We start from the raw sequence: 12780 nt of genomic DNA, 5'->3' as shown, positions 1-12780 counted from the left end.
GCACTCCTACTTCTAGGCCAGAAATAAAACCTGCATAGACTGAAGGCTGAATCCAGCCCACTATGGTGGAGATTTGGCTCCCACTATGTTTGAGGGGGATAAAAATTAGTTGCTAACATTAAAATCATGAACTTGCACATAAATATCCAGACTTCTGACTTCTCTAGAAAACATGGCCAACTGACCCACTTTCCAGCATGGCTGAAGTGGAGGAGAGGCTGGTCCCAGTGGAAAGGCATGTGCTGCCCAGTGTTGAGTATGGCTGCCTAGGCTTTGTATCATTCCTCTTGCCTCCTGAACCATGAGTTTGTGAAAACTAGACTGATAGCTCTATTAAGATAAAGACTAGTTGTGTCTTGATCAACTTTGACTTTCCACCATCTAACTCAGACACAAGCACATATGTCTTCCTTGTAGGTTTGTTGGATGATATAAAATATCTTGTGGATGCCTATGGCACTTCTTTCAATACTGAAATCATGCAACTGAAATACTGCTCTGCCCTAAATCTTTGATGCACACTGGCATCATAGGTGCCCCTGATCTCTGCCATTAGACCCACTACCTAAAACCACTCATATGTCCCTGGGCTGCCTCTCAAGTCTTCACTTCTCCATTTGACCACTTTTCCTCCTAGCAATCAGCTCTCCAAGGAGGACAGCAAACCATACCTCATGAAGTGGCTAGGCAGACCACGTGAGATCATGAAAGTCTCACATGGCCCCTAGTATTCATTTTTATGGTTTTCTTAGCAGTTATTTTCTCCAAGTTGGCAAGTTTCTCCATGCCTTAGATGTCCATGCGCTTCACTTTGGTTTTCCAGCCAAGCCTCAAGGAAGAGATCACAGTAGGATTCTCTGAATTCTGAGAATTTTCGAAGACCATTCCCCAAGCTCAGGGATGGAGATAAAAATTTTATTGAGAGCTTTGTATTTTTATCAGATCCATTAGTGCCCTAAAGCGGACAATTAGGGCAAGTTAGAGCACATATAACTAGAAGCTCCTGGTCACCACTGCATGCTAAAGGACTAAAGCTTCCCTGAGTACTTGGAGCCAGGAAAGAAGCATGAAGTGGCTTGTGCTCCTCAGGCTGGTGGCCCTCTCAGAGTGCATAGTCATGTAAGTATGGGGACTGTAAGTGGCATCATCTTCCTTTCTGGGTTAGAAAGAAATGGAATATTTTCCTGATAATCTTAAAGTTCAACTCTTACTTATTGATAAGTACCTTGCTATAGGTACTCATCCTTGCTTGTTAGCCTTGGGCTTCCCAGGTGGTGCTGGTGTAAAGGACCCACATGCAAATATAGGAGATGTAAGAGATGTGGGTTTGATCCCTGGCCTGGGAAGATCCCCTGGAGAAGGACATGGCAACCCACTCCAATATTTTTGCCTGGAGAATCCCACGGGCAGAGGAGCCTGGCAGGCTGTGGTCCATAGGGTCATATAGAGTTGGACATGACTGAAAGGGCTTAGCACGCATGCATGCACCTTGCTATAGAAAGTGTGGGTCCCTGGGTCGAGGTGTAGGTTTGCATGGTTGCACAACTCTTGGGACCCCATCATGTGGTGACCTGCTGAAAATGGAACTCCTTGCAATTGTTTAGGGCACAACCTGTACAAATGTATGTGTGGCCCTGTGGAATAGAATTTTTCTACATTTTATTCTAGGTGCCCTCTCTGTTCTCTATCTACCTCAGTGTGTATATGTCTAGGTCTGCATCTCTGCATCTCTCTCCTTTATCTCTCCATCTCTTTGGAAGTCTTTGTGAGTGCAGAGCTGAGAGGATAATAGGCAGGAAGGCCAGGGATCTCCAAACGGAGGAAATAGCCTGCAAGTGTCAGACATTTTTATCTCTCTTAAGCGGCTGCTGCTGCTGCTAAGTCGCTTCAGTCGTGTCTGACTCTGTGCGACCCCACAGACAGCAGCCCACCAGGCTCCCCCGTCCCTGGGATTCTCCAGGCAAGAACACTGGAGTGGGTTGCCATTTCCTTCTCCAATGCATGAAAGTGAAAAGTGAAAGTGAAGTCGCTCAGTCGTGTCCGACTGTTCGCGACCCCATGGACTGCAGCCTACCAGGCTCCCCCGTCCATGGGATTTTCACGGCAAGAGTACTGGAGTGGGGTGCCATTGCCTTCTCTGCTCTTAAGCTGCAGGAGGAAACAAATTAATGATATGTTTTTCCTTCTCTATACAAATTTAAAAGGAGATTTCTCTTAAAATACCGTGTTGCCATAATGACACCTGGTTTCACCTGAAGTTAACTATTCTCAAACATTGAGATAACCAACACATTTTTCTTATGGAAATGTTTGACGTAAGCTATGCTAATGTGCTATGCATTTACCCCAAACTCTGTCTTCAAGTTGGTTCCACCTCATGGCTCAGAACCTACTCGACAAACTAGCATGTTATACTCAGATATTGTTCTCCTAATCTATGTAAACAAAACTATTTGTATGGTAATCTGTCCTTCTACAAGATTCAAGTTAATCATTTTATGGCCCAGGATGAACCATTTGATGCCAAGATTATCCCAAAATGCATCTTACGGGTGAGGGGCCTGGTGCCATCCTGAGTTTTAAGACATTCCTTTCTTTCGTTAACAGACTGCTAGTGACTATATAACATCCAGCTGAAGACTAGCAGGGGGGTACTCTTTCTGCCCCCTTCTAATGCCTATGTCAGAAGCTTTCTCTATCTCGTTTATACTTTAATAAAACTTTATTACACAAAGCTCTAAGTGATCAAGCCTCATATCTGGCTCCAGATTGAATACTTCTCCTTCGGAGGCCAAGAATCCCTGCCGTCTTTTCATTCAGCAACAACCTTTCAGATCTCTCCGTGTTGTTTTTTCTTCTTTTAATTTTTCAATTTTTACTCATCTTTGCTTCTTTAGCCTCTTAATTTCTCTAATTTGTTTCCTATCTCCCGGATTCTTCTCTCAATTCTCTGTTCCATTTCTATTGGAGGAAGATAGGGAGAGCTACTTCTTCGTTGTTTTACATCTCACAGGCAGTGTGACCACATCCAAGTGACAAACTCCTTGAATTTCAGATTTCTTTCCTGTATAAATAAGATAATGGTTCTTTTCTAGAACCTTCCTCCCTGAGCTTTCTTGAGAAGGATATAGCGGGATGGCAACGGCAATACTAACGGCTGTCATTGTTGAGATTTAAGATATATCAGATACATTATATCCATCACTTCACTTATCTCCTGAATTTTCTATATGGGGCGGGGGGGGGGGGGGATCATTAAATTCCACCTTTTTACCCAGGGGTAAGCTGAGAATCCAAATGATCTTACCCAATGTTACACAAAAGAACCTGTATTCAAACCCATGTCCTTGCCATGGTATTTGCATGGCATTCCAATAATGAGGTGACACTCATAAAAATGCTTGGAAAAATACACAGTGCCATTACAATGACAGTTATATCTTAACAAGGATAGCTAATTGTATCTTCTCTGTTTCCTTTTCCTAATCCTCGGTGAAAGTTTGCCTCTAAGCAAAATGAAGACCTTGCGAGAAACCCTGTGGGAAAAAACTTGCTGAACAATTTCCTGGAGGAACAAGCTTACAGACTGTCCAAGAGAGACTCCAAAATAGCTACTCATCCCCTGAGGAACTATCTGGATGTGAGTTTGTTGGGAGGATGGCTCTTCACAGGGCCCCCTGGTGCTCTGGCCTAGCACTGTGGTTCCTCTGGAAGTAGCAGGTGGGATGTTGGGGCTGAGGCTCCTGCAGGAGTCAGAAACACTGAGGCACCAGGACCCCGTTCCACAGGAGAAGGCATGCTCATCCTCAACTCTTGGTCTGTGGTGACTGGGCCCAGCAATGACCAGGGGACAGGTAAACGTCCATTTCTGGGTCAAAGATGTGTCATTAGGTTGAGCGAGATTGTTCCTTCTGAACTAAGTGAGCCACTCCGTTACAGAGGAAGGGTGAGCCATCTCCAGTCAAAAGATAAAGCCAACTGCAAAGCAAGTGTGAATCCCCAGGCAGAGGAATTCAGCTTCCACAGATGCAAGAATCACAGCAGTAAAAAGTTACTGAATCCCTATTCCGCGTAAGGCCATAAAGAATCTAACACTGTGGTTATTGTTATTAGATCAGAAAAAAGGGCACGTTTTGTCTTCAAGATTGTGCAGGCTAGCCTGAGAGAAAGGCAAAGAGTAAATATATGTCAAATGAAAGGGTCACCTGTGTGGTGTTGATTGGATGTGGTCTGAGTTTAGAGGGAGTGGTTGGGGTTGATCAAGAAGGAACTCTTGGAGAAGGGGGTGCTCAGACTGGGTTTGAAGAGACTAGAGAGCTTTTCAATTGAAGGCACCAGGACTTCCTTGGGGTCCAGTGCTTATGACTCTGGGCTTCCAATGCAGGAGGTACTTTTTCAGTCCCTGGTCATAGAGTGAATATCCCGCATAGCATGTAGCGCAGGAAAAAGTATCAAATGCAGGCACCTCTGGGAACAAAGGCTGTGAGAACAAAGGCATGGTGATTCGAAAGTGATTTTAGGAGACATGTGACACCCAGAGGGAGGCAGCAGTGTGGAAATCGAGGGGAGCCAGATCTGCACTAACCCACCCCTCCTGGTCCCCATAGATGGCCTACGTGGGTAATATCACCATTGGAACACCCCCTCAGGAGTTCCAGGTCATCTTTGACACAGGCTCAGCTGACTTGTGGGTGCCTTCCATCAGCTGTGTCAGTCCAGCCTGTTGTGAGTACAAACACCCCCCAATCCACCCATCTTTTACTTGCCCTCTCCACCCTTATCCACCCTTCTCTCCACCCTGACTCTCCCTTCTCCACCCTTGGCACCTGACTGACACTCCTCTCCTGTGTCTGCAGATACACACAAAACCTTCAATCTTCACAATTCCTCCAGCTTCGGGCAAACACGCCAGCCTATTAACATCTTCTATGGACCTGGGACAATTCAGGGATTTCTTGGCTCTGACACCGTTCGGGTAATGTGGAAACAAAAGCTGAGTCAGGACTGACTATGGATTGACCACTGCTTACAAAACAGATACAGGACAAGCTGGCAGGACTGTCCTACCCTACCTCCCATAGACATTGGCCTCTTACGCACAGGATCCTGTCCCTGGAGAGACAGTCTCCATAGTGACACACAAACAAATGGATTAGCTAACCCAGAGAGGGGCTTGGGCTGTGGACTTGCAGCTCCTCTGCCCATGAGCAGCTCAGGGTTCATTTTTCTGGGAGCCAGAAGAGGGGGAAAAAAGCACCAACTTTTATATTCTCAGAGTGTGCCAGGCACTTTCGTAGTAATAAGTTGTTTAAACCTGCAACAACCCCACACAGCAGGTGCGTTGACTAGCTAATGATACAGATGAGGAAACTGAGATGCAGACAGCAAGGGCTTGCTGAGGTCACATGTGTGGTAAGCAGTGGAGCTGGGCTGGCTTGTCAGGACCGAAGCTGGTGGTGGGCATTTGGGGAAAGGATAAAACTCTTCTGGGGACCCTGGGTGCAGTCAAGCACTTCAGTTATGCAGGGTGGGTAAGCAGGAGGCCAGAGCTGTAGGTGGGCCTAAGTGTGTTCTCAACGTATGAGGCTTTTGGGGGTCTAATAAAACCTATAGCCTCCCTCCCCCTAGGGCCTGAGTAGTTCGCCTCACTCTTTCTCTCTCTCTCACTCTCTCTCTCTCCCATACACACTCACACAAACACACACATACCCCTAAAAGGGTATTTCCCAGGCAGTAATTTCATAAGACTGCCAGAAACATTGTATAATGGACTTCTGTCTTTCTGGGCAGATGCAGAATCCAAAATACACTTCCATCAATTCACTCCATTTCTGTCATAAGTTCAGAGAGACGCCAGAGAAGGCTCTCCTGCTCTTTACTCATTTTGTCCACAAGGGGGCACCGCTCGGTCCTGGCCTGACTCGGGTGCCCCACCCGTACAAGAAGGCATGAGGCCAATTTGACTCATGCAGGTGTTTTTCACAGGAGCAGGTGTTTTATTTTTTTAATTGATTTATTTTAATTGGAGGCTAATTACTTTACAGTATTGTAGTGGTTTTTGCCATACCTTGACATCAATCAGTCATGGGTGTTCCTGTGTTCCCCAACCTGAGACCCTCTCCCAGTTCCTTCCCCATCCCATCCCTCAGAATCCTGTCAGTGCACCAGCCCTGAGCACCCTGTCTAAATCCACAGACCACATAAATGGAACCCCAATTCCCCTCCAGGCTCGGTCTAAAAATCTGAGGTCTACCGAGGACACACAAAGACCTCAGATCTCTGCAATGCTAATGGCATCTCTTCCTCAACCCAATCCTAGACCCACTTAACAAAACTTTATGTGGGAACACTCTTCTCGCCCACAGATCGGGAAACTTGTTAGCCTTAAACAGTCGTTTGGCCTGAGCCTGGAGGAATATGGGTTTGATGGTGCACCCTTTGATGGCGTCCTGGGCTTGGCCTACCCCTCCATCGGCATTAAAGGTGCCATCCCCATCTTTGACAACTTGTGGTTGCAAGGTGCCTTTTCTGAGCCTGTCTTTGCCTTCTACTTGAACAAGTAAGTCTGAGCTAGACAGTCCCTCTCCAAATTAGTTGTAAGATGCTTTCAGTTGCATGAAAATTATGCAACAATTGATACAGAAGTATGCTGAGAGATGATCTAACCCAGGATAACTATGGCCCCAGGGCCCCACCTGGCTTCACCACTGGCTTTTATAAATAAAGTTTTATTGGTACACAACCAGGCTCCTGGACGCAAGACCTAGGGCTTGGAGTAGGGGGTGAGCAAAAAGGAAAACTAATGCAAGGTGTCAGGATACGAGTTGTAAGAAAAGGCAACAGGATTTGCTGATAAATTTGACATGGAAGGAAAGAGAGGAATGGTGGAAATCTTTCTTTCCTCACTAACATTTCACTGGGCACCCAGGACCAGCTAAACAATTTGCAGGAGCCAGTGCAAAATGAAAAAGTGGGACTCAAAACAAAAGTGTGGAATTTCTTTTTCAACAACTATTGGAAATTTCAAGACAGGGAGAGCAGAGGTGGGGCCCTGCTGAGTGTGGGGCCCAATGGACAGCATAGGTCACGGGCCAGTGAAGCCAACCCTGAATGACTTGAAGCCACACCCTAGTGCTTCAGGCCTTGGTTTTTCTGAAAAAATACAGACTGGACAAGGGGGAAGCCAAAAGCCTTCAGCACACTGTCCTCTGAGAGTATCTGACCACTCAGGTCGCAGGAGGTCCAGGGCCTCTTCTGAAGACTGAGTGGATAGAGACCTGCCAGGTGGCCCAGCTTCTAACCTCCTCTGTGCCACTCATTAGCCAGCGACCAAGCTCAGTCTGGTTCTCAATCGCTCCTAGACTCGATTTCTGCATGTGTACATGGGGACCTTATCAGGGCCTTGGTGGGTGGACAAGCACAACTCTCAGACAGTGCTGTTGTTACTGTCCTCCAAGGATCCCTGCCCCCTCTCTGTAGATGCAAGCCGGAGGGCAGTGTGGTGATGTTTGGTGGGGTGGACCACCGCTACTACAAGGGAGAGCTCAACTGGATACCACTGTCCCAAACTCGCTACTGGCAGATAAGCATGAACCGGTAAGCCTCTCCCTCTGAGGATCACCCCAAGTGATGCTCCCACATCTGTACGTGGACACAGACACACAAATGCACTACCAGACACAGTCAACAGACATACACACCAGCCACAACGACACAGACAGACACACAGGCACACATACAAAGACACTAGTAGGCACATATAAACGTGCATAACCAGCCAGAGACACACAAGTACACACACAGAGCCACATATGAATACACACAGAAACACAGAAACACACAGATACACAAATCACCCATGGGTTCATAATCACTCCCAGGCCTCCTGACCAGGGCTCTGACAGGGTCCACCACAGGGTCCAGAGAGGCCTGTGCAGCTGCGGGAGGACCGCACCCCTGAGTGTGAGGTGGGAAGCACGGTTATAGGACTTTACAGTGTGGTGAAAAGAGGATCAGGGAGAATTTCCTCAGCCTGAAAAGAGCTGTGATAACATGACCAACTGTAGAGGGCTACATGGGACCAAGGAAGTTCTCAGTACAGATAAAGCGAAGTGAAGTCGCTCAGTCATGTCCGACTCTCTGTGACCCCATGGACTGTAGCCTACCAGGCTCCTCTGTCCCTGGGGTTTTCCAGGCAATAGTACTGGAGTGGAGTGCCATTTCCTTCCCCAGGAGATCTTCCCGACCCAGGGATCGAACCCGGGTCTCCCACATTGTAGACAGACGCTTTACCATCTGAGCCACCAGGGAAGTACAGATAAATGTCAGGTTAAAAACAGGGAAAGTCCTGAAGAAATGGGGAAAACTGGTCTCCTTAGGGAGAAGCTAGCCAGCAGTGGAGAGAGGTTGAGCACAGTCTTGGGACCCGAAAGCGACTCATAAAAAGAGATACCCCACGTCCCTGGGCTCACAGTGGGGCAGGGGATGTGACAGAGAATCGGGAAGGTGGGAACCAGGAGTGGCTTGAGAAGGAGAGCCAATAATTGATGAGATTCTGTGTTTGACCCTCAGATAAAAGCTTACCTGTCCGTTGAGGTTCTGTGTCTAATCAGGTATCACCTGGTCAGGGTCTCAGGGTCTGAGCCCATTGAGGAGGTGCTACTCAGAGACACCCCCTCCCAGAGCAGCTGGTCTCCTCCACCCCTATGAGAATCTGCTGCCACAGGGACCTCCATCTTCACAGTGTGTTTGTCCCATTGTTGGTCAGACATCAGATATACCTCTCTGGATGGTCTTCATTATTTTCACAGCCTTCATTGACTCATTCAACAGACAAGCATTGTACATCCACTGTGTGCCAAGCAATTTAGGGATGTGATGAGAATAAAACTCGCCCTCCTAGCTAAGAAGGCAAATGTACAAGAAATGACACACACACAGAGTGAACTGTCACTTTGGTACATGTAGACCTGAGGAAGGGTCTACAGAGAGTGACCAAGACAGGAGACTGATATACACCAGGGGAAACATATCCCTGAAACCACGACAGTTAAGCTGGTATCTGGAAGATGAGGAGAAATTAGCTAGTCAGAGGGGAAGGGGCTTTTCTAGGAAGGAAGACCAGCATGTGGCAAGGTATTAAGGAGCCTGGTGTATTCAAGCACTGCATTCACACATGTCAAGGAACGTGCTGTGATCAGAGCAAAGGAAAGGTCAGGGCAAGAGATGAAGCTCTGTCCAGGAGACAGCCAGGGAGGGGCAGCTGTGAGGGAGCCTTCCGCATGACCCTGAGGCCCGCTTTGTCCTACTGTCTCAGCATCAGCATGAACGGGAATGTTGCTGCTTGTTCTCGTGGGTGTCAGGCCCTTTTAGACACTGGAACATCAGTGATCCATGGCCCAACAAGACTGGTCACCAACATCCACAAACTCATGAACGCCAGGCAGAAAGGTTCTGAGGTAAAGGGTCATGCCACAGGGTCACTCCCAGTCTCCCCACATAATGATTCTCTGGGCCAACCACTCTCCTTCTCTCTAACAGTATGCGGTTTCATGTGATGCTGTCAAGACCCTGCCTCCTGTCATCTTCAACATCAATGGCATCGACTATCCAGTGCCCCCTCAAGCCTACATCATCAAGGTGAGGGGCCATCCCTGAGGGTTGGGTCTCTAAATTGGGATTTGCAGGAACCCTTGGGCTACTGCTGGGAGGAGGGCACCCTCTGCAGGCCAAGCCACAACTTGCAGATGCTGCTGAACCCCTATGGCTGGGCCAGCACCTCCCACAAAATCAACCACTTGAGAGCAGAGGACAGTCTGGGACATCCGTCCTCCTGAAATAAATGTGGAGACACCACTCCGTGATGGCATGGTGGGAGTCACAAGGAGAGGGGAAACACTAAGGGCCTCTGCCCTCATAGGTCTTCAGTTCAACTGGAGCCCTCAGATGCAGGAACTCGGAAAGTCAGTTCTAGGGATCCCTAAAATAGGACATGTGACAAGGGGGGGGTTGGCTGGTGGCAGTCCCTGTGTGTGCTCCCAACATAATGATTAACAGTCTCCCTTTCCTTTTTGAAACTGTCCCGGTTACAATAAATTACATGACTACCATGGACCTTGACTGCAACTTCCCCTTGCTAAGTCCCAATTCCCGCTCTGTGAATCAGGCTACCTGACCCCTCTGTGGGGAGGTTGGATGCTAAGGTGACTAAAGGCTGCACAGTCACTGCTCAGCCCTGACACAGGGTGGAGGCTTCACGTCAGGTCCCTGTGGGAGTTCAGAGCAGGCTGTTGGGCTCAAAGAAGGCTTTGAGAAATAGAGGGAATTGCAGTAATTCTAAAACCCCTGACTCATGGAGCCATAGGGACGCCTGCTTCGGTCTAGGCAAATCTGCCCTGGGTTCCATGCAAATGGCACCCCGAGGTGCTCTGCAAAGGGACCCTGGGGACTTATTAGGGGTGTTGAGGGCTATAGACTGACCGGTGGGGATGGAGACCAGAAGAAGTCACCCAGCCAAGCCTGGAGTGGCCAAAGGCCGAGTGTGGGTCCAAGCAGGCTTCTCAGAGGGCCTGACCGAAGGCTTAAAGAACGTGTTGTGAGCACTGATTTGAATGTATTTAACATGCATAACCAACAGTGAGCTACTGTATAGCACAGGGAACACTGCTCGATCTAAGGTGGCAGCCTGGATGGGAGGGGTGTCTCTGGGACAAGGATACATGTATATGTATGACTGAGTCCCTTTACTGTCCACCTGAAACTCAGAATATTGTTAATCACCTATACTCCAAACAAAATTAAAAGCTAAAAAGAACCAGTTTGGGGGACACAGGAGAAGAACAGGCATTCTCCAGAGAAAACAAGGAGCAGGAGTCAGAAGGAAAGAAACAGAGAATGTGAGGAGAACTAGGAGGCACTCTTGTTCTTTTCTTAAAAACTGTATTGCAGTATAGCTGATCTTCAGCGTTGCCTTAAGTTCTGCTGCACCGCTGAGTGATTTAGCTGTACATATGCAAATATATATATTCTTTTTCATTAATCAATAAATATTGAATATAGTTCCTTGCTCTAGAAGTAGCACTTTGTTGCTTATCATTCCTCTGTATATTACTTTGCATCTGATCATTCCAAACTCCCAATCCTATCCTCCCCTCCCCACATTCCTGCCATATTGCAACCACATGTCATGGCCCTTTTTGGTTTTGGATGAACCCTCATATCCCCAACTGCTGAGAAAATCACCTGATGCTTACCAAAAGAGGGAAATAAAACCAAGAAGTATGCCAGGTCTGGATCTTGAGGAGGGAGTCACAGGTAAGTACACAGGCTGACGGGTGTGTCTCTCTAACTCCCCAAGGCTCAAAACTTCTGCCTTAGCATCTTTCATGGCAGCACAGAAACTAGCTCTCCAGAGACCTGGATCCTGGGTGATGTCTTCCTGAGACAGTACTTCTCAGTTTTTGATCGAAGAAATGACAGAATTGGCCTGGCTCCGGCAGTGTAAATGCTTGGATTGGTTCAGGAATCAATCAGGCTGCTCCTAACACACACTCACTCACTCTAGGGCACTGCTGCCCAGCGATGCTGGTGAACTGTGTTTGGTGCTCTGCAAACTCTATTCTCAGTAAAGAATAAAATGTTTCACTCTTAATGGTGCTAAAACAAATGGGTGCCTCTTTTGGGGTCTGGCAGGTGTGTCATAATCAGGGAGGCTCTAGAACCAAGTCTGAACCACAAGTGAGAGGAACTCAACTCCAGCTGGTTTCAAGGAAAGGGGAGACTTTTCAGAAGAACACTGGAGATCCTGTACATAGGAACCAGAGCAGATAGAAAGATCTCAGTGACTAGACCCAAGAAATCAGAAGTCATCAGTTCTCTCTTTCTGACCCTCGCTCTTTCCCCTCTCTCTTCTTTGATGGTCTTAGCCTAATAACCTTCTTCCTTAAGGCTTCTACACCTAGTGAGGGAGTCCAAAGCTACCTGCCTCAGGGTTTTTATATTCCCAAGGCATCTTAACTCATAAGGAAAGAAGCTCAGAGACATCAGGGTCCAAGGGAGTGCTCTGAATGGCCCACCTAAGATCACATGTCCAACCCTGGATCAACCATCATGGCAGGGTCATAGGGTCCTATGAGTGGCTTTACATGGTTATCTGGCCCTGACCCAGCAGCAAACATGATTGACAGTTTCCTCCAGAACTTAATAACTGGAGCTGGCAGGAAGCAGCCCTGAGGATAGTGGTTGGGGGATGGTCTAGATCAGGGAAGAGTTTATGATGATGCCAACTCCACTGCCTCCTCATTCAGAGGGATTATGAGCGGTAATGAAAATATTCTATTCATCACATCTTAGATGAACATTGGCAGTGGGGTTCTGCTCCAGGGGGTTCTGGGTGAGGCCCCTCACACTGAGATGGCTCTCCTTTGTCCCCCCACCTCAGTTACCAGCTCACTGCCACCCATACCTGCTGTGACCTTTCCAGTCCCATTTCCCATGTGACAGCCCCTGTGGATCCCTGAGCCATCCCCCTCCTCCAGGGTCCAGCACATCCCTTCCTTGGCCTCCAGTGCTGTAGGGAAAAGGTGTCACTCATGTAACGGTGGACCAGGGTGCATAGAGTGTTCAGCCTCTCTGAGCTTCCTCCAGGGCCAGAGTTACAAACTATTTGGTTCTGAGCTGCCATGAACTGGCACCTTGGGTATAGAAGTATCACTTCTTTCTACCTGGAGACCCTAAGTAGAGACCTAAGCTCAGGACAGTAGGGGTGAGAGATGCGGGGAG

At 47.9% G+C, this 12780-nt stretch overlaps 1 protein-coding gene across 1 annotated transcript; it reads left to right on the top strand.

The window, feature by feature from the left end:
- The first annotated feature begins 1030 nt into the window (after window positions 1-1030).
- LOC128068875 (pregnancy-associated glycoprotein 2-like) lies at window positions 1031-11503 on the top strand. Its single transcript, XM_052662120.1, is given in 10 exon segments — window positions 1031-1119; window positions 3500-3537; window positions 3540-3640; window positions 4608-4725; window positions 4857-4975; window positions 6366-6559; window positions 7480-7596; window positions 9317-9458; window positions 9541-9639; window positions 11357-11503. Coding segments are annotated over 10 exon segments (1128 nt in total). The 5' UTR covers window positions 1031-1066.
- Window positions 11504-12780: the final 1277 nt, after the last annotated feature.

This window comes from Budorcas taxicolor, chromosome 25, assembly GCF_023091745.1.
Source record: "Budorcas taxicolor isolate Tak-1 chromosome 25, Takin1.1, whole genome shotgun sequence".
Classification (NCBI taxonomy): domain Eukaryota; kingdom Metazoa; phylum Chordata; class Mammalia; order Artiodactyla; family Bovidae; genus Budorcas; species Budorcas taxicolor.
The sequence above is the reverse complement of the archived record's forward strand: the minus strand, read 5'-3'. Positions and strand labels throughout refer to the sequence as shown.